General features: G+C 41.3%; 1 protein-coding gene across 4 annotated transcripts in view; it reads left to right on the forward strand.

Annotated features, from left to right (window-relative positions):
• The window catches only part of PDK1 (pyruvate dehydrogenase kinase 1), a 1,069,548-nt gene extending 1,054,586 nt beyond the window's left edge, over positions 1 to 14,962 (forward strand). For all 4 annotated transcript variants that reach the window (XM_044075543.1, XM_044075544.1, XM_044075546.1 and 1 more), the window contains one exon: positions 14,010 to 14,962. In XM_044075543.1, coding sequence (XP_043931478.1) covers positions 14,010 to 14,147 — 138 coding nt within the window. In that variant the 3' untranslated portion in view covers positions 14,148 to 14,962. The remainder of the gene's footprint in view (positions 1 to 14,009) is intronic.
• The last annotated feature ends 6,519 nt before the right edge of the window (positions 14,963 to 21,481 follow it).

A 21,481-nucleotide genomic window follows, 5' to 3' on the forward strand; every position in this document is an offset into this window, starting at 1 on the left:
ATAAAGGTTCATGCTGCAGCAATTTCTGCTCACTATGACTGTGACCCACCATTATTTTCTCAGCCTTTGTTTAAGCAATTCCTTAGAGGGGCAAAGAATATAAGACCCCCACGTAGAGCTCCTACTCCTGCTTGGGATCTCAATTTTGTGTTGGAGAAACTCACTCTACAACCTTTGGAGCCTGCAGCATCGGCAGAGTTGAAATATTTATCATGGAAGACTGTTTTTTTTTGTTGGCCATTACCTCTGCGAGAAGGGTTTCTGAATTACAGGCCCTTATGGCAGTTGAGCCTTTCTTACGAACTGATGAAAGGAGTAAGGCGGTTGGAACACAATGAGAGAGTCCGGTAATTTCACTTGTGAAATTACCGGACTCTCTCATTGTGTTCCAACCGCCTTACTCCTTTCATCAGTTGAGCCTTTCTTAATTTTCCACAAGGATGGGGTGTCTTTGCGTACTAACCCTTCTTTTATGCCTAAAGTGGTTTCTAGTGTGGCCTTAAACCAAACTATTCATTTGCCTACTTTTTATGCAAACCCCCAAAATAAAGGGGAAAGGATTTTGCACACTTTGTATATACACAGACAGTTGCGATATTATTTGAGCAGAACTAAAGGGTTCAGGCAGTCTCAGCAGTTGTTTGTTTCTTTTGCTTTGGGTTCTCAGGGCAAACCTGTTTCAAAACAAACTATTTCTAAGTGGATTGGTTTTTGTATTGCTTTCTGTTATTCCCATCATGGTAAGGAGATTCCAGCTGGGATTAGGCCTCATTCCACTAGGGCTACTGCCACTTCTACAGCTTTTTAAGGGGTGGCTACTAAAGATATTTTGGAAGCAGCTACTTGGAGTTCAGTGCATACTTTCTCTAAGCATTACCACCTTCCTCTTTACTCTAAATCTAGGGCTGGATTTGCCACTGCAATTTTACAGGGCATGTTGGCAGCTCCTAATGCTTTATAGTTTTGCCATCCTCCCTTACCTCTGCTTTGGGATTCTACCCATATGTAAGGACTGCAGCAATGTGAGATGAAGAACATAGTACAGTTTTGTACCTACCATAAATGTAGATGTTCGAAGATCCACATTGCTGCAGTCCAATTTACCCTCCCTCCTTCCCCTCTGTTGTTGAAGGTGGTGGTGTGGTTTGTGTTGTACATAGTGTAAATATGGTTAGTGCACGGGTGGTTGGTTAGTTTTTGCTGGTTTTTGGCTGTGGCCTTTCTTGTTAGGGCCTTCTGACATCTGGGGCAAGAAAAGACTGAGGAAATGACGTCGGTCATGCGCTTTTGTACCCTGACGTCCTGATGTCAGTTTTAAGTGCCTTGACCGACGTCAGCCTAATACTTTGGTATTCGGGCCGACCGAGGACAGCGGACTACCCATATGTAAGGACTGCAGCAATGTGGATCTTCGAACATCTACATTTATGGTAGGTACAAAACTGTACTTTAAGCATCTTCTACATTTCTTGCCTTCTCATCTCATCACCTTATATTCAGTTGCTGCTTTTTTTTATCTACTTCTGGTTTGATATCCATTCCTGCTTGATGCCGATATGCCTCTGCTAATAAGCAGGGAAGTCATCTTAGACCTTATTCTCTTTGTGTTTCAAAACTTTCACTGCATTTGGGTCTTGTGAGGTCAGATGATATGTATGCAGTCCCATGATTGCAGATCTGTACATGCAATCAATTTTGAGGGGGCCCATACCTCCTTCAGAATGGAGAAACTTCGTATGCACTGATTTTTATAAATAATTTGATGAGCATGAAGCATTGTTCTTGTTTTTCTGTCCAACCAATCCAACACGTTTTGGGACCAGTCAAGTCACTCCAAAACTGTAAGTTAGGACAGGAAGAGCAAATTGGTTTATAGCTTGGACTTTGTTCCTAGATGTCAACAGTGTTTTCAGTATAAATTTAAGTCTTCTAAAATATTCCTTAGTAAGTTTTATTTGCATTTGTTCATTTTTTATTGTTGATCCTTCATCAATTCCCAAATATTTATATACTCCCTCTTGCTCAGGTACTTTTATATCACATTCTTGCCCCAAACTGATGTTTTTTTGTTGCTACAACTTTCCTGCTTTGAAGGCTGCTTTTGCACATTTATCAAGACCAAATGACATTTATATCATCTGAAAAAGTTTTGACCACTTGCAGTTGTGCTTTCAGTTCCTCATCTGATGAACTATACAGTTTTAAATAATCTAAATAAAAGATGAGAAGTCTCTACACTTGTTTTTTTTTTCTGGGAGTCAAATTGTAGCCATAACCTAATCTGTTAAGCAGACAGTTTAATGGGTTATGGGCAGGACAAAAGAGCAGTGGTGACAGAGGGTCACCCTGGAATATCCCCTCTTTGAATTTTTATCCCTGGAATAATAATTTGTCCTTTATCATAGTTTAACCGCAAAGTGTTTTGCCACTGTTTCATGGTCACTGTAATGTAATCAATCTTTGTAGGGTGTATCTTATACAATTTTAAGCACTCTTTTATCCATGAATGTGGGATGCTGTCAAATGTTTTTTTTTTTTGTAGTCTGTCTATGCCATACTTAGATTCTTCCCCTTTTTACAGTTCTCCATTATGACTTTATTTAACAACAAATGATCCTTTGTTCCATATGACTTTCTTTTATTACCCTTTTGTTCTGTTGCCATGATTGAGTTTTCTTCTAAATGACCATAAACTCTGTCGGCATCAATTCCAGTGTATAGTTTATACGTCATTGGAAGGCAAGTTATTCCTGGATCCTCCTGGATTTGCTCCTGTGCATTTAGCACATCAGGCAACAAGCACTCATTTCCGTAGCAGGTACGGGTTTTATGGGATTGGGTTGCTAGTTCAAGGCCCAACCCTCCTCAGAGGGTGCACCACACACACACACACACGCACACACTCATACCTGGGGCCAATTTAGAGAGTCCAATCTACCTACTGCATGTCTTTGAAATATGTGGGGAAACCGGAGCACCTGGAGGAAATCCACACAAACACAGGCGGACATGCAGACTCCACACAGAAGGTACCCAGCCGAGAACTGAACTGGAGATCCTCTTGCTGTGAGGCGGCAGTGCTAACCGCTACACCACTGTGCCATCAAGGCAAGTTATTGCTCTGTACTTTTTAGGATAGCCTACAGGTTTGCTCTCAAGTAGGAGAACTGTTTTTTCCTGTTGTTAACCATGCTGGTTTCTGTTTAGGGTGTGCATATAAATAGTTCTTACTCATGGCTAAATCTTCATGCAAATATGTTAATACTTTTAGCCAGAAGTTAGGTACTGCATCTGGGCCTGGGGTTTTCCAGTTAGAAACTTTTCTAAACTTTGTTTCAATCTCTATGGCCGTTACTTCATCCCATTTCATATCCCGTACATCTGAACTTCTTATTCTTTCTTTTACATCTAATATCCATTTAGCATCTTTGTTATGTTACACAGGGTCTTCATATATATTTTTCTAAAATGTATCTGTTTCTTCTTTTTTTTTTGGTGGTGGTGTTTCAATTCCTTTTGCCTTGTTTCCCAGTTCTCTATAAAACTGTTTTAGGTCATCAATAAATTGCTTATTTTGTACTTTTCCTTTATATTTATTTACATATTCTCTAATTTTTTCTGCCTGTGCTGATATTTTTAGTTTATTATTTGCAATAGTGCACGATAGATCCTGATCTGTTATAATACTGCTTGTTGCTTTTATCACATCTATCTTTTATCTTTCCAAGTATTTCTGCTGATCTCTTCCCTCTTCTATACCCTTTTTAATAGTGACACTTCTTGTCTTAATTGCTTTATAGTTTTCTCTATTCAATAATTCCATGATGGCATTCGATTTCAGCCCTTCCTTTCCCTTACTGCCCTGTGTTCTTATAGTAAGACTATCTGTTATTAATTTAGTTGCATAGTAATATATCCTATTTACTTCTGCTATATCGCATGAATCTCTATGGACCGTCCTCCTAATTACTGTGTTCATTTGTTTTAGCAAACTTCTAACTTTTGGGTTTTATTGACTTTCTGTAGTCTTATTTCTTTCATTGATCTTAATATGTCTGTCCATCTTTATTAAGTCAAGCAACTCTTCTCTTAGATCGTTTTCATCTAAACTGAGGACACATTCTTTGTTCTGCATTTCTTGTGGGCATTCTATAGAAAGTTCCAGAGCGTCTGCTTGTGTCGCATTCTTTTCAGTTTCATCCTGTGTCATCCAGTGCTCTTTCATATGGGAACTCACTGGCCTATCACTCCACAACATTGCATTAGAGTTGCAACAGTTTCCTGTTCTTTCCCTTTCTGTCCAACTCCAGCTGAACGTTTGTACTGGTTTCCTGTGGAAGGCTGCAAAGTATCTTCATATGGCTACTGATCAGATGCTGCCTACTCCACTGATTTCTCCTTAATTTGGGTGTATATTGCTCTATCCTGCTGCAATGTTATCTGAGTTAAGGTTTCTACACTAACTCCTTCACTTCTCAGGTAATCCATAACCTCAGTTTCTGTTTCTTTAACTTCTGAATTACTAATCTGCTTTTCTACTTTTCCTCTTTGTTTCTTATTTTTTATGTTGTAAAATTGTCTATGTCTGGATGCCTTTGCCAGTATTTCTCTTCAAATATATTTGATGCTGCTGTTTTTGTATTGATTAGTTTTGCTTTTTCCTTTGTATAAATATTGCACCATGTTAAATCTCTTTTTCATTCCCATGTCCATATTTCTTTTTCAGATGTCTACTTCTCCTCCTGTTTTTCCCTACTTTGGAGATTAGTTGTTCCATTATGCTGTGATATAACCTATGCTAGACTTTCTACACTAAATCTTTCACTTTCCAAGTACTCCATAACTTTACTTCTATTTTGTTAACTACTTGACTAATCTTCTATTCTATGTAGCCTCTTTGTGATCTTATTTTTTTTCCTGAAATGTACCATACCTGGATGCCTTTGCCTGTATTTCTGTTTGAATATATTTGGGGGCTGTCTTTTATGTGCTGATTAATTTGACTTTTTCACTTGCATAAATATTGCACCATATCAGTTCTCTCTCTCTTTCCCATGTCCAAATTTCTTTTTTATACCTTCCAAAAGTCTCTAGATTTTGTTCTTTACAGTTTCACACTTTCTCAGTCGCTTCTTTTTCTAAATGGCCCAAGATTTTTTGGTCTGTATCGTGTTTTTCATAGCTCTATTGTATTAATGATCAGAAATTTGAAGCTTATGACATTTTTTCTTGTGGAAGTTATTTTTCTTTCCTCTAATTTCTCTCGTAATCTTTTCGTACATGTTATGTCTGGAAATTCTGGGCTTCTTGCATAATAGTAGTAATACATAATTTCTTTCTTCTTCTCAATAGTCCACTCTGTCATCTGTATGACTGTTTTCTGACCTATCAGTTTTTGTGATTTTTGTGGACTGCTACTTCCTTCTGCAACAGGGGGCCATCCTCCCCCTGGGCTTGGCTTAGCACCATTGTAGGACTGTTTCTGTCTCTTGAGGAATTCTACACTGTCATCTTTTTTCCGGTCCTGGCACCTACCAGGATTGGGCACTTTTTATCCTGGGTCTTGTGCACCAATTTTTTTTAACCTACTTCTGTCCATGATGTATGCTATATAAAATACAGTCTATATATCATTGTCATCTTGGTAAGATTTTTGTGAAAAACAGGGTCAGCCGTGAAGATACTCACCAAGACTTGATGAATTCAGTTCCAGCAATGCTATCTTTCTGACAGTTTGGAGAGTCTGATGGAGATGGTTACTGGTTGGTCTGATTTGACCAATGAGGGGGTTACCTTGGGGATGATGGCTATATTTGTCAAGACCAGCTCAAATATATTCTAATGGCTTTCTAATATATGGCTTTCGTAAAACATTTTTTGTGCCTCAGCATATGATAATTTAGTGTGTATTTCTGGACTGTCGTATGAGTGATGCTGACCAGATGGGTCTGATTGTGAGAGTATGGCCACAAATTTGTCTAGGTACTTGCATCTCTCACAAAGAGACAGTGAAAAGTTAAGTAAAAGATCATGGTCTCTGAGTATCAGGCACTTCCTACATTGCTTGAGTATACAGAGGGGAGACTAGTTTGCTGACCTTCCATTTTTTAAACATGTTTATTGAATATATCACTTACTACTTAGGCAGACGTATATTTATATAAAAGTTATCAAACCATATTAACAAGTTCACATTTACAAGCATTATACTTTACACGTATTGTTCTATGCAGTATAATCAAACCAAAATTAAATAAATTGTTCAGTTCCTGCCTTCTTTTAAACCTCGTTCCTCCTCCAAAACATTTTTCTTCATGTATTGTTCCTGCAGTTTCCAAATTTTTTGTAATTTACTCCTACCCTTTGTTTTTCCAATTTTTTTTTGTAATTTACTCCTACCCTTTGCTAAAGATCCCACTACCTGTTTTTTTATCTCTGTTATAATATCCACTACTTCAAATGTAGCTGGTTTAGACTTTTATTTCCATTTTTTCTGGTAATTGTTTTTATGGCAACCAGCAGAATTAAACTGGCAGTGCCTTACTATGTCTAAGGAATTCAAATCCTATATCACAGCTCAAAAAATAATTTATTTAGTTACACTTATTTCCTTGCCCAGTATTCCTGACAGAACACACTTTATGGAATTTTTCAAGTCTGCCAACTCATTACACTCCAAGAACTTTCTGGCATTCCATTTTGAATAAGAGTGGGAGGTGTGTGTAGGAAAGAATTAGAGAACTTAATACTGTTTTAGTTCTGGGGTTAATGTATTTGTTAATGAAAAAAGTATACATAAATTAATGTCTTGAGTACTAAGTCAACCATATGCAGTAAATATTCTAGTCTTGCTTAGCTGTAAGGTCCGAGTGCTGGGTGAATAAGAGAAAAAAAAAATTTTGGTTCAAACACCGAAACCAGGTAGGCAGTAATTAATTTGGTTAAGACTGGCTGTGAGATCAGCATTAGACATACAACAGTGTACCACTGCTTAATTCTGTAATTTATATAGCTTTAACTGGGAGATGGAGTTAACTAAGGTTCCTAAGATAGGTGAAAATGAAACTGCCTACATCTGTCAAGCACTGCGTTCCATAGAACTGCTCTGAGTGCTGCCACTCCCTGTTAAGCTGAGGGGAAAAGTGAAAGAACACATCAGAATGCAGTTCGAACAGCAGACAATAATGTCCACCCCTCAGAAACATCAGCAAATTATTCCCTGCCACTGAATAACCACCAATGCTTTCAGCAGGTTTATGTTTGAGTAGAAAACCAACTTAAACTGTTCTTTAAAGTAAGATTAAATGTAAAAGTGCTAAAAAGAGTGAAAAGTCACAGGGAGAACACTATTTGACATTATGGATATGTTATCTTATGAATTAACAAGGGAGAGTACTCGGTATAGCAAAACCAAGGCTGTATTAATCACATAAACAACCAGGCAACTATAATACACACAGTATAAGCAAATTTTAGCTGAAATTATAATTTACTGTAAAAAAGGGGGGTAAAAAAGTGCAGCCACAAGGAGAACACTGATTAAGGGAATGCAGTCAGATTCAGTAGCAGTTTGGTGACTGCTTAAGAGAAAAAGCTAGAAACTTTAGCCAAAGAAACTGTAAAAAAGTTCTTAAGATCTGATAGAATAAGCAATAAAGTTCAGAAATCACCATAATGACTATACATGTAAATATAATTGGATACTTTGCTGGTTATGTGGACTTAAAGGTTGTAAACACCAGAAAAAAAGTGTGCTTCAGCTCAACTCTCCTGAAGTCATGGAAAAGACACAGACAAGTGTCTACAAGTGCTGTTAAGCTGAGGGGAATGTGTAAAATAACCAATAAGATAGCAGTTAGAACTCCAGCCAATATGTTCACCCCTTAGAAATAGCAGCAAATTATTCCCTGTCACTGAATAACCACCATTGCTCTCAGCAGGTTTGCACCCTGGTTAGAAAATCAACTGAAACCGTATTTTAAAGTAAGATTAAATATAAAAGTGGGGAAAAGAGTGGAAAGTTAACAGGTAAAATAGTTTTTTTTTTAACAATATGGAGATGCTAGCTAATGAATTAACAAGGGAGAACACTCACTGTAACAAAGTGGAGGATCGGTTAATCACACAACAACCAGGCAAATGTGAAACACATAATATAAGTGACTTTAACAAACTATAATTTGCTATCAAAAGAGGTAAAAAAGTGCAAAATCACTGGAAGAACACTTTGTTTAAATAGAAGGGGATGCAGTCAGATTTATTAACAGCAAGGCAATTGTTTAAACCACAGCACCAGTATATTTAGCCAAACAAACTGCAAAAAAGTAATACATTCAATAAAACAGGCACTAAAATAACTTTAAGTGCAATCAAAATTAGGTACTCTCTCTCCTGTTATGTGGAGTATAAGCTTGGAAACACCAGAACTAAATCTGACAGCATGTGCTGCAGCTGAGCTCTCCTAAAGTCTTGGGAAAAGACCTCACTTCTGCTCATTGGAAATCAAATATAAAAACATAAACTTTTTATATTTATCACACTCAAAAGTATGTCTGAATAATGCATTTAACATATTTAACTTATAAATTATGTACCAATGTTCATAAATATTTACTCTTAAGGGGATGGACAGTTTTGCCTACATCAAAACCTTTGCATCTACTGCACAGGGCAATATAAATAATATAGTCTGAACTGCATGAAAAGTACCACAGGGACTTTATTGCATTTTGTATAAATGGCACATAACAGTTTGATCCCTGTGTAATAAGCCCATACTGGAAGCAATGCTCACGCCTATATTTACCAGTTGTTACCATAATACTGTTTTTTTTTTTCAAATATATATTTTTAAACAAACGCCTTCCTGTTTTGTAATAAATGCTGCTTCATCAGAAATTTTATAGCAAAATGTTCATGCCCAAAATCTTCCAATTTCAACAAGTAATGTCTTTGATATACTATCAAAGGTAAAAATTACTTTCATGGCCGTATCCAAGTTTTTCTTTGTCCTCTCATTTGCTTTACTACCAACTTTCACTTTTTTGTTCAATAACCTTTTAAATGTTTTCATCCTAACTTTATAGGTCTAACACTTGAGTGTGTCTACCAATTTATGTAGTGTGTTTATGTATCTGAGGGGGTGGGCTAATCCTGTTCTCATTCCGATCTTCTCCACATGATTCTTACAGAGCCCAAGACACTGTTCAAACTCAGGTCATCTGATTTGTATTCAGGCCTCTGTCCCTGCCTGCCACATAGCCAGGGAAACAGTTTGCTTGTGCTGTGTGAATGCCAAGCTGGACTGGTCTGTGGATTAGCAAGAGTGATTTTCTGGAGAAATCCAAAAACACTAGATTAACTCCTTCTTGAAGTCAGTGGCTGCAAGCTGAGCCGTATCTATTCAAATTTGAAATCTCAAATGTTAGCATTTGCTTAGTAGATTTTCAGTGTTCTTACAGGTTAATCATTTTATTTGATGCTATAATTTGCATTAATTCCTCAATGGATAGGTTCAGATCTGATCCTTAGATCCAACTCAGCCCATTTCTACAGTCTAGGATCCAGCTCTGAAGCTCCTCTCTTTACCCATAATGTTCCTGATCACAGCTTTACCCCAGATCTCGTTTGCCACTCTAGCAATAATTCGGGCACCCTCTTGAGTTGAGAGTTTATTGTGAGCTTATTATAATATATAGTTTGAAGTTTTTGCTACTGAATCTCTCCTTTCTTTACTCTCTTTCTCTCCTTACTGTTGGAGTTAGCTTAAAGTTCTGTTAGGACTTTTCCAGCTACTGGTGTAAACTTCTTTCTACCATTGTTGGTTGCCTTTCCCTTTTCTTACCTCTCCTTAGGTAGTTCTCTCATAACATTTTTGGTAATTTCTTTCTCTTTCAAAAAAAAAATGTTATATAGCTTGTATTTTGGGTAATTTGTTCCAGAGTTTTCCAGTATGGCAGACAGACCTATCTGTTTTAAGAAATGCACATCCTGTGTGCATAAGATCCCCAATTCTGATGCCCACAGGTAGTGCGTGCATTGTTTAGGCCTGGTGTAGTTTTAGATTTCTTGTAAAATCTGTGCAGGTTTCAACACCAGGGTTATATGTGACAGGCATAATAAATTGATTCTGAAAGGTATGTTGACTGCTTCTTCATCTGCAGTTCCTTCTACTTCAGAGGATCAAACACCCTCAAGGCATCAGAAAACTTTGGAGTCCAGAGAGTCTAAAAAATGCTTCCCTGTCCGATCTCCTTCGGCTCCAAGTTTGGAGGTGCCATCTAAAATGAAAAAGGCCTCAGATCTGACCTTGTTGGATCCTACTACTTTCATACCTGAAAAGGTTTCGGATCCGGAGCTGGTTATATGCCTCAGCAGGTGTTCTCAGATCCAGGTCTCTGCACTTCTCTCTTGAGCTGTTTTCTCCAAGGTTGAAGACCCCTTTTTTACAGGAGACTCCTAAAAAGATTTCTTATCTTTCCTCGGCATCCTTCTGCATTGGGTCTTCCCAGAGTTTGTCTGAATATGTGAATATGATGTGAATAGAATGATTAGAAAGTTTCTTAGAGTTCACATCCAGATGGGGGTCCTTCAGGCTCCATCCCCTATCGGATCATTTAGTCTGCAACCTTCCCAACTTTGGTGACTCCTTCTCCGATCCAACAAGTAGTTTTGGAGCTGTCAGATCCGATGATACATAGAGTTGAGGTGTCAGATCAGAGGATGTTGCCTTCCTCAACTCTGACCCCTACCCTGACCCATTCGGCTCTAAGTTTGTTGGAGCAGAAAGAGTCTCTGAGCCAAAGCATTGGAATTGGGTCTGGGGGGATGACTTTGACTCTGAGAGTTTCAAAGACATTGCTTCTCCTTGTTATATTGAGTTGGACAGCTCAGATTTGATTCCCTCTGAGGGGGCAGAACCTGGGAGGAGTGGAGGGTTGGGTGATCCGGGAGCTTCGGCTCTGGGGAGGCTGATTTCCACTTCTCCTAGACCTTCTACTTTCAAGGTAGTGGAAAGGGTTTTTCTCCCACCCAGGGGGTCATTTGACTGTCAGGTCTTTGGATCCTATTCTCATCCCTCCATCGGATCTGACTGTTAAGTCTGATTTATCTTACTCCACAGGGGTAGCCAACCTGTAAGAGCTTCCAGACCGTCCCTGTGCAAAGGCTTCCCTATTCTTCCAACTCCTTTCCAAAGTATACCACTGAGGATGTTCCTCGGAAGAAACAGTGCCAAAGGAGGCATTTAGATTCCCCTCAGGAAAACACTGATTTTGATGAGGGAGAAGGGTCCCACAGGCCTCCACCAAAAGACATCTCATTTGGAGACATTTTAGAAATCCTGCACCAAAAAGGTGGATGGTCTTCCCAAAACCTTTCTGAGGAAGAATCGGTGTTGCTGGAAGCCTTTGGGTACTGCCCATCTACATCTCGGGTTACCCCACCTCCCCTCCGGTGGATGAGCTTGTCAACCTTGTCTCCCGATGGACATGGAAGGAGCCGGACTCCATAGAATTCATCCCTAAACACCTGGACAAGATCCTCAGTGCACCTCTAGACAGACAATATTGGTCCAAGAGTATTCCTGTAGACGCCATGTTTGTTGCGGCAGCAGTGAAAAAGGAGCTAGGTGAACAGAGCTCAACTCTCCATCCCCCTTATAGAGAATCTAGAGCTTTGGACAGATATGGGAAGCGAGTACATGCAGCAGTGACCTTTGCCTTATGATCACTGAGTTACCTAACACATTTTACTAGACTACAGAGGGACTTAATGAAGGAACTTTCTAACTCTACCCCAGGTCTGTGTTGGCAGAGGAGGCAAAAGCTTTTTTCTCATGACTGGCCACACTTCAATTTATATCAAACACATCCATGAAGTTAATATCTCTTAAGGCTTAAGGTTCCTTACAGGCTACAGGTACAGGCATATCCATTATGAGTCTTGCCTGGATGCGGTTGTGCGAATTTGTGGAGCCCTTTAAAGCCTCATTCATCACTGCTCCTTTTGATGGATCTTCCCTTTTTGGGCCCACTGTTAGAGACACTTTCAGTTCTGTTGCTATCAATGAATTTTCCAAGTTAATATAAACTTTATCTGCATCAGCTGTGATATATACTTTATGTATTATTGGAAGACAAGTTATTTGTGTACAGTTATTATGATGGTTTGTAGGTTCAGTTTTAAGGAATATAGTTTTTCCTGTTAACCTTATTGTTCTTCCCATAAGGTAAGTTTACATGCAAAATAAATGTGTACTTTTAATGCACCTTGAGTAAAGGTATCTAACTGGTGTAGAGTTGCATGCTCCAGTTGTGTGCCTGTACTTACTAACACCATGAACTGTACTTGTGGCGAAGGTGGGAACAGCTCACATTTTGTTACACTTGCAGGATACTGCACTCACAAAGCCTTGGTAAGACATCACTAGTGACGTAAAATTCTGCACTTGATGCACTTTGCCAGCCCACTTGAAAGATTATCTTTAGAGAGGAATTGAGAACTGTATTATCACCATAAAAAGAAAACCTTTTTAAAATAGAATGTCTGACATTGCTGTGGTACCCGACTGAGCAAAATGGAATCATAGTTGAGGAAAACGTTTTATGATTTGAAAATTAAAAACAGGCAACAACGCCAAACAGCAAATATCTGCAAAGAGAATGCATTTGATGGGTGTTAGGAATCACAAAAAAGGCATCTCTGTTTACATCTGGTTATATTATGAATGTAAATATTTTAAAATACTACTTGCTTATGTCAAAGTTTTTATTTCCTTTCACGATCTGTTTTCATTGGCATCTTAGACTTGAGAAGAGAGAATAGTCTTTCCAAATTAGCCAAGGATGGATAAACTATCCAAAAGTAATGATGCAGGATATGTAGATAATGATGTTTGTTTATTTATTTTTGTTTTCTCCCAACAGCTAACCACTAAGCCTCCTTTGCCAGCCCCAATGCCTTCACATGCGAGTCCCACTCCAGAGAATTTATAGTGTTCCAGTGCCTCCCTTGTATGAGAAGCTCTGCTTTGAAGAGCCTACTTCTTATGTTGGTTCCACTGGTGTGGTTCTCCTTTGTGAAAGCATATGAAGTGAGCTGTGCAGATGATCCATCACTTGTCTGATGAGGGACATTTCTGTCGGCCTAACTCTCTGCCCCCATCCCATGCTGACAGCATATAGCTGTAAACAGTGGTGTGGAATGACAGGCTATGCTGGGAATGGGTCTCAACCCTGGTCATAGAGTGAACACACCTATTCATTTCCCTCCCCTTGCAGATCCAATCCCCATACTTCCGAATCTCAGCTTCCTCAGCCAGCACTGTCCCACCCCCTTCAAGGATAGACACTGCCATCCTCCCTGTCACATTGTCAGGAACCTGAGCCGCTACTCAAACTTGGGCCACCTGGGCTGTAGTTGAATCTTCATGCCTTTAACATTGGAGAGACTCCATGATGATCTTTTATGGAGAGAATTAAGGCAAAAAAGTTTCACAGTGTTGGAGAGAGAGAGCAGTACTGTTGTCAGGCTGCAACAGGTGATTTTTCCTGGTAAAGTACATGTAGTAAACACCAACATGACATAAGAAAGGGGACTACTTCATTTACTTCTGAGTTAAGAAAATCTTGTCAGCTTCGTACAGCAGAAAGAGTGGCTCTATCCTAACAACAAAATCAGAGAATGAGACCCTGGAGCGGGCAAAGGGAACTTAGGGGAAAAATAGTGAGAAGGAAAGCTGTATCAAAGCTGCTTCCCCACAAAATGCAATATATGTATGTGTGATATGTGTATTTATATGTATATGTGTGTATGCATGTGTATATCTACAGAGCCAAAACCAGCAAATCATTTTTTGTAACACAGAAGTAGTAATTTCTTGCAGTGTGCCAAACAGATTTATTTTATTTTTCTGAAAATATCTTGAGTACTGTAAATGTTGTTTATGTGTACAGATACATGCAAAATGGAATGAAACCATGAAGTAATGTGAGCTTTTTCTTTTAAAGGCATTATCAACAGATTCTGTAGAAAGACTACCTGTTTATAATAAATCAGCATGGAAACATTACAAGATGAATCACGAAGCAGATGACTGGTGTGTACCAAGCAGTGAACCTAAGGACATGACCACTTTCCGCAGCTAATCAAGCAGAATATTCAGGATCCTTCATATCCATCCATTTTCAGTTCCCAGAACAAATATATGTCAAACCATTAGAAAATCATTTTATAGAATTTAGCAGTTTTAAAAAAGGAAGAAGATGCACACTTCTAGCTGGTTTTATTTACTCCTTAATTGTTAATATTTATAATTTTATTATTTTGTATTAAGTTAAACCTCAAGTGTGTGACAGCATATTGTAACCCCTTTTAACGCAATACTAAAGAAGATTGTTATCTTAATGTAACTCCTCAGAGGAAATACTTCAGATGTAAAGGGATCAGTGCAATATATCTTACAATGTAACAGCATGTGTGGTGCAGTAAATATTTTTAAGTAGTTTCCTCCCAACATCATATAATTTCTTCGGACTTAACAAGCCATATATGTTTGATTTGTATGATGTAGTGTGAGAGGGGTCTGATGTAAATATTGTTATGTATATATACACACACACACATATATGGTAACCAGACAGCTCAATTAAAGTAAAAATAGTTTTGTGGTACAGTAGAACATGCTATTCAGCTTTAACCACTGAGTGTATACTTAACATTGGCATTCCAGACCTTTCATAGAACTGTAACAACTTGGTGGATTTCTACAGGCTGAGTGCCTTCTGCAACTAGGGCAGACTTATTCCACCAGGTTTTCCTCATGTTATTAGGAACATTAGTATTTTATATTAATGTGAATTGTGTATTAATATTCTAAGATTGTTTAATGGATGCTCAAATACATTGTGTAGTTTCACTTAGTGGTTGGTGATAATATTAAAAAGTGACATTTGGTTCATTATCCTGTATGAACATATTTCTGAAAAAAATATAGAAAAGGCAGTGTCTTTTATGTAAATTCCTTCACAAGGGCTTCTCATATGTGTACTAGACAGAGCAACTAGTCCACTGGCTGGAGAAGCAGTGTTTCATTACCTTATAGCCTCTCATATATGGAATAGGATAGCCTGATTATCAAATAAATGTAACGTGGGCAGTATGCATTAGTGGCATAAAGCAGTTTTACTTCATTGAGTGGCAGTTTGGATGCATAACCGTAGCATATAAATAGAGGAAAAGTTCTAGCAGTAGAGTGGCTCAGTGGTTAAGGTTTCTGCCGCACATGTCCAAGGTCCAATCCTGACTTCTGGTTAGTGTCTTTACACAAACTGTTATGTTCCCTCCACGTCTGTATGGTTTTCTGCAGTTTCTTCTCACTTCCAAAGAGCATAGCGTAGTTGACTACACTGAATTGTGTGTCTGCTTGTGTGTTCATATATGGTCACGTCACTTGATAGAAAAGTCAAATGAAGAAGCCACAAAATGTTGAAACCTATTTAATGCAGGAGGGCAAGCCCCCTTGCACCCTCAACCCCCCTGTTAATTATATGTATCAACTTTGGGGATCACACAACAGTGGAGAAAGGGCAAATTTCATTTTCACCATTTTGGGGGGAATTCAGTAAAGCCTACATTTTTTTTCATATATGCATCGCTGGTCAATACGTACACGAGCGCAATCATTTTTACATTCAGTAAACGTTGCTTAGTGGCAAGCAAGCATACACAAACAGGAAAACTTCTGTGTAATGCAAATTTCTGCTTAAGCAGGTGAATCTTATGCAAATGAGACAGATGGAGCGATCCAACAAGACAAAAGGCATCCGTGCAGACTCCACATACATAATCATATCGTAGTTTACACAGACATTTTCAGTGTATAGGAGTCTACACAGACAGAAGGGGATGTAAACATTCCCAAATATGGACATAACTCCTCTGAAAATAGTAGATCTCATACATACAAGTGCAAAACATACATTGGCGATGTTTGTAAAAGGAAGGGGATAGTTAAAATTAATAAGTTATTTTTTTTTAATTTTGGCATGTTTGCGCATTGCACAAACATGCTTAACAAAAAAAAAATTTAAATAACATCTATAATGTAGTTTACACAAATGTACTGTAGGACCCTGCATCGTTGCCCATGCATTTTCCAGGCTGTCAGCATGAATATGTAAGCAAATGCTGAAAGGAGAAATCGTGTCCGCATATCCCATTCATGTAGGCTCCTACACGGTTTTGATATTTCCACTGTGTTACTTTTAGGATTTTTTATTGCTCAGCATGCGTGCTTGTTTGGAGCATCGCATAGCTTAGTGGGTTTGCATGAGCAGACTACCCACGTGACTGTGATGACGTAGGCATCTGTCAAGGAAAACAGGATATGTTCAATTAATAATATATGCTTTTATATAAGCTATGCTGCGTGACACTACTCAGTGCCTCACACTAAAGTAGGGCCTTTAAATCAGATCAGATGTGAGAGTGTTCAATCTCGCCGTTTGTTCTTACACCTGGGTTCGGAGCCGATCCTCGGCTCCGTGTCGGCCGCTTGGCAAGCTCTGCATCGAGAAGAAGCTCGAGACCAACCTAACTCCCACAATCCCCCTCTGCCTTTACCTCAGATCTAGTTTGCCGCTGCAACGTTCGCATCATTTTTGATGAGCTCGGACCACCTCAAGCTAAGATTAATTATTTCTTATACTTTTTATATATTTTCTCTTAAAATTTATTCTTAAAGTTGACTGTGTGTGTGTGTGAGTAGTGTATCGAGGGTTTCTCAGTTCCGTATATAGTTTTTTTATATACTTTATTAGAGTTTTCCCTCAGGGCCTACCCCACCCTTTAACTTCTGGATTTTGACTATTGGATTGACTATTTTACAGGATTTGACAAAATTTTACTGGATTGGACAAATTTACTGGACTGGGCAATTATATTGGCTATTTCACTGTTTACTGTATTTAACTTTGTAACATGTCTGAAAAAGCTAAGTCAGGCTTCAAACGGTGCCAATGTGGACAGAAGATATCTGTCACAGACAATCATAGTTCCTGCGTCTACTGTCTTGGCCCTCTCCATCTGCAAGAAGACTGCTCCATCTGTCATTCTTTCAGTGGAAGGGTCATGACAGATAGGCGCAGGAAACTTATGGATAGGGGCCTTTTGAAGCCTGCATTCCAAGAGGCTCTGGATGCATCAGACCAGACATCCAAATCCTCGAAGGAATCGAAGACGTCGGAGCCCAGGTCATCGGCTCCGAGCTCTTCATTCAAAGTTCGATCACCGGTTCCACAGACTTCGGGGCCGAGTGTTGAACTGTTGTCAGTTACCGAGCCTCGAGTTTTGGAACCGGTGACGGAGCTCCCTCCGGCACTTTTGAGGTCGGCTCCATCTTCGATTCCTTCGTGTTCTTCCAGGCCCCTCTCCGACACCGATGTAGACCACGTGGTGCAGAAATTGATGGAGAATACGGCCTTGTCCAAACTCATCTCTGTCTCCTCCCAGTTGGTGTCGAGACTCGAAGGCCTTCCCTTATCTCCACCTGTTCCTCCTCCGAGGCCTATCCAGTCTTCGGAGCCGGGAGAGGCTGATCTGGTGATTGTGGAGCCCTCGGTGCCAGAACCGTCCTTTTCTCGGTCGGCTCCGTTCACCTCGACTCCGTTGGACCCAGTACCGGAGTCTCGGAGCCGAAGATCCATCCTTGGATCCGGGACTGAGAGTCGGACCGATGTTTCGGTTCCGACGCTCCCTCTCGGGGCCTCGGCTCGGATCGACTCGGCTCCGTCCTCGGGGTCGATGCCTTCGGTGCCTGTCTCGGGAATTCCTCCGATTTCTTCGGAACCGGGAGATACCTCGACTCGGGACCCGGGGGCCTTCGACCTCATGAGGAAGGTGTTGTCTACTCAGACAACCACTTCAGCAGAAACAGCTTCTCCTTCCCATAAAAAAACGTTATCCTCCTCTGCACCCACGGCTACATCTAAGCGTCGAGCACCAGTGTCTCGGCCACCCCTGGAGGGTGCCCCCTCTTCCTCGGAGGCTTCCTCGGATGCCCCCCCCCGAGGAAGTTCCGAGGAAAAGATTGTGTAAGAGGAGACACTTGGATTCTCCGCAAGAATCCTTGACATCGGACACTGACTTGGATGAGTCAGAAGGGTCCCCAAAGTCACCCTCAGAGGATGTCTCCTTTTCTGACATCCTGGAGATCCTAAAGCAGAGAGGTGATTGGCAATCCCTTCCCCCTTCTGAGGATGAGTCAGTTTTGCTGAAGGCATTCGGTGCTCGCCCTTCTTCCTCCTGGGTTACTCCGCCCTTCGATGAGTTGATGGAATTGATTGCTTGAAGGGCGTGGGAAGCACCTGACACGGTGGAGCCAGTCCCTAGAAAGCCCAATAAATATATTACTGCCCCCCAAGATAAGGCTTATCTGACAAAGGGAGTGCCAGTGGACGCTATGGTGGTGGCAGCGGCCACGAAAAAGGAGATGTCTGAATCTTCCTCATCTGTCCATCCGCCTAACAGAGATTCTAGGACTATGGACAGGTATGGGATGCGCATTTTTAGTTCAGTGGCTTTTTCCATGCGATCCCTGAACTATTTGACCCATTTCACACGGTTACAGAGGGATCTAATCAAAGAGTTGGGAGATACCCTCCAGGGTACTACAGATGCTGCTGTCTCGGAGAAAGTTACAGCACATCTCAATACCCTTACATCTATTGTGAACTCGTCCATGAGGCTGATATCATACGCAGCTGAAGGATCGAGTAGGGCAGCGGCTTCAGCGATTGCTCTTCGTAGACAATCCTGGATGCGCTTATGTTCCTTTGCGGAAGCCTTCAAGTCTTCCTTTACTAATGCCCCATTTGATGGTGCCACTCTCTTTGGCCCCAAAGTAAAGGAGACCCTTACCCGGTGTGAGCAAGAGGGAAAGACTCTGCTGTCGGAGTCCGTTTTTCCACTCCATCCAGACCGTACCCCAAAGGGCAACGTGGTGGAAAAATGTGGTTTCGAAAACCCCAAGGCTCTTTCCCAGGCACACAGGGTGATGCCCCCTCTAGAGGCAGAGGAGGGGGCAGAGGTGGAAGACGTCGCCCTGGCGGCAGAGGGGGTCCGCAAAACCAAGGTGACAGGGATACACCCCCTGGGAAACCTTTCCAGCACTCCTGAGAGGAGGCCCGACTGTCCTGCTCTGGAGGCAGTCGGGGGTCACTTAGCTTTATACCCTCAGGCCTGGCAAAGTCTTACATCAGACAATTGGGTAAAAAGCATTGTTACCAGAGGTTACAGAATTCCCTTCCTACTGCCCCCAATTCCGCAGAACAGACTCCCAGATGTGCCGCCCCATCTGCGAGGCCCTGCAGCTATAGAAATTTCAAAGCTGCTAGAAAAAGAGTCATCCAACCAGTCCCAGCGGACCAAAGAGGATTCGGAACTTACTCAAGGTTCTTTTTAGTTCCAAAAAAGACAGGGGACTGGAGGCCAATTCTGGACCTAAGCAAACTCAATACCTTCATCAAGAAAGAAAAGTTCCGGATGGTCACGCTTCAATCGATCCTTCCATTCTTACAGAAGGACGACTGGATGTGCTCAATAGATCTAAAGGACGCATACTACCACATCAAAATGGCGAGGGCGTCCAGGGATCACTTGCGCTTCCGGCTGGGAGCCAGTCACTTTCAGTTTCGAGCCCTGCCCTTTGGTCTTACCTCAGCCCCCAGGGTTTTCACCAAATGCATGGCAGTGGTAGCGTCTCACTTGAGACGCCTGGGATTCCAGGTGTTTCCGTATCTGGACGACTGGCTCCTTTCTGCCACCACCCAGCGTCAACTGATTCAGGCCAGGGATTACACACTACAGCTTTGTGTTCATCTCGGAATTTCCGTAAATTTCGAAAAATCTTTACTACAGCCATCACAGCATATCTCATTCATAGGAGCAGAATTGGATACGCGTTGTTTAATTCTAAGGCTCCTTCCGGAAAGGATAGCCTCACTACAAAGCCATATATCTCTTCTTCTGTCATCCAGAATATCCCCAGCAAAACTGGTTCTGACGGTTTTGGGTCTCATGGCAGCTTCTCTCATTGCGATACCCTTGGGAAGACTGCACATGAGAGTTCTTCAATGGCTACTGTTTGCACAATGGTCGTTCCAACAGTTACCCCTGACACACGAAATTCTCATCACAAACATATGCAAATCACACCTGGCCTGGTGGCTCCGGACTTGCAATCTTTCCAGCGGAAGACCATTTGTGCTACCCACGCCGACAGCAACAGTGACCACGGACGCTTCCCTGATAGGGTGGGGGGGCATCTTTCAGGGACAGACAGTCGAAGGCGAATGGACCAATTTAGAGTACAATCTGCACATCAATGTTCTAGAGTTGAGGGCAGTGTTTCTAGCGTTGCAACACTTTGCTCCCCTTCTTCCTCTAGGGACAATTGCAGTTCAGACGGACAACATGTCCGTAGTCTGGTACATAAACAAGCAAGGGGGAACCAAGTCTTATCAGCTATGCAGAGAGGCCATGAGAATCTGGCAATGGGCGGAGTCCACGGGTCGCTTTCTGATAGCAACGCACATCCCGGGGTCATCCAACGTCATAGCTGACAGGTTGAGCAGAGCAATCCTGTTACCTCACGAGTGGTCCCTCAAACAGTCAGTTGCGAAGGAAATTTTTCGCAAGTGGGGCCAGCCTTCCTGCGATCTCTTTGCGTCTCCAATGAACGCCAAATGCAGGAGCTATTTTGCCCTATTACCCCCTCCAGGGGACGTCCCCAGGGATGCTCTGGTTCACGATTGGTCCCCGGGTCTCCTTTACGCCTTTCCTCCCTTTCCCCTGATTGCAAAGTTTCTGCAGAAAGCCAACAACCTGCAAAGGACGATTATCCTCATTGCCCCATTCTGGCCTCGTCAAATCTGGTTTCCCTTTCTTCTGGCACACCGCATTCGGGAACCCTGGATCCTGGTCCCGGAGCCGGATCTACTGACCCACTCGTCAGGGGCTCCCCACCCGTCGCTACTTTCCCTCAGACTAGCAGCTTGGCTGCTCCGCTTCCCTACTTAGCCAGGTCTGATCTTCTTTCGCCTGCAGTTCAGAATATACTAGTGGCTTCTCATAAAGCTTCCACTACAAAGACTTACACTAGTAAATGGAAGCATTTTGTGCACTGGGCAAATACACAGCAATTGGACCCTGTGATAGCTCCTTTGAATAAGATCTTGGAGTTTTTGACCGAGTTGTTCCACCAAGGAGCTTCTCCTGCCACTTTGAGAGTGCAATTGGCTGCCATTTTGAACTTTCATGTGGAAGAATGTGGGGCTCCTATTATGGCTCACAGACTTTGTAAGGCCTTTCTGAAATAATCTTTCCATATTAGACCAGCAGTTAGAACTCCTACATCACCTTGGAACTTGAACCTTCTCTTATCTCAGCTGATGCTACCACCGTTTGAACCAGCCTCTTCCTG

This window comes from Protopterus annectens, chromosome 6.part1, assembly GCF_019279795.1.
Source record: "Protopterus annectens isolate FY-2018-M chromosome 6.part1, PAN1.0, whole genome shotgun sequence".
Lineage (NCBI taxonomy): Eukaryota > Metazoa > Chordata > Ceratodontiformes > Protopteridae > Protopterus > Protopterus annectens.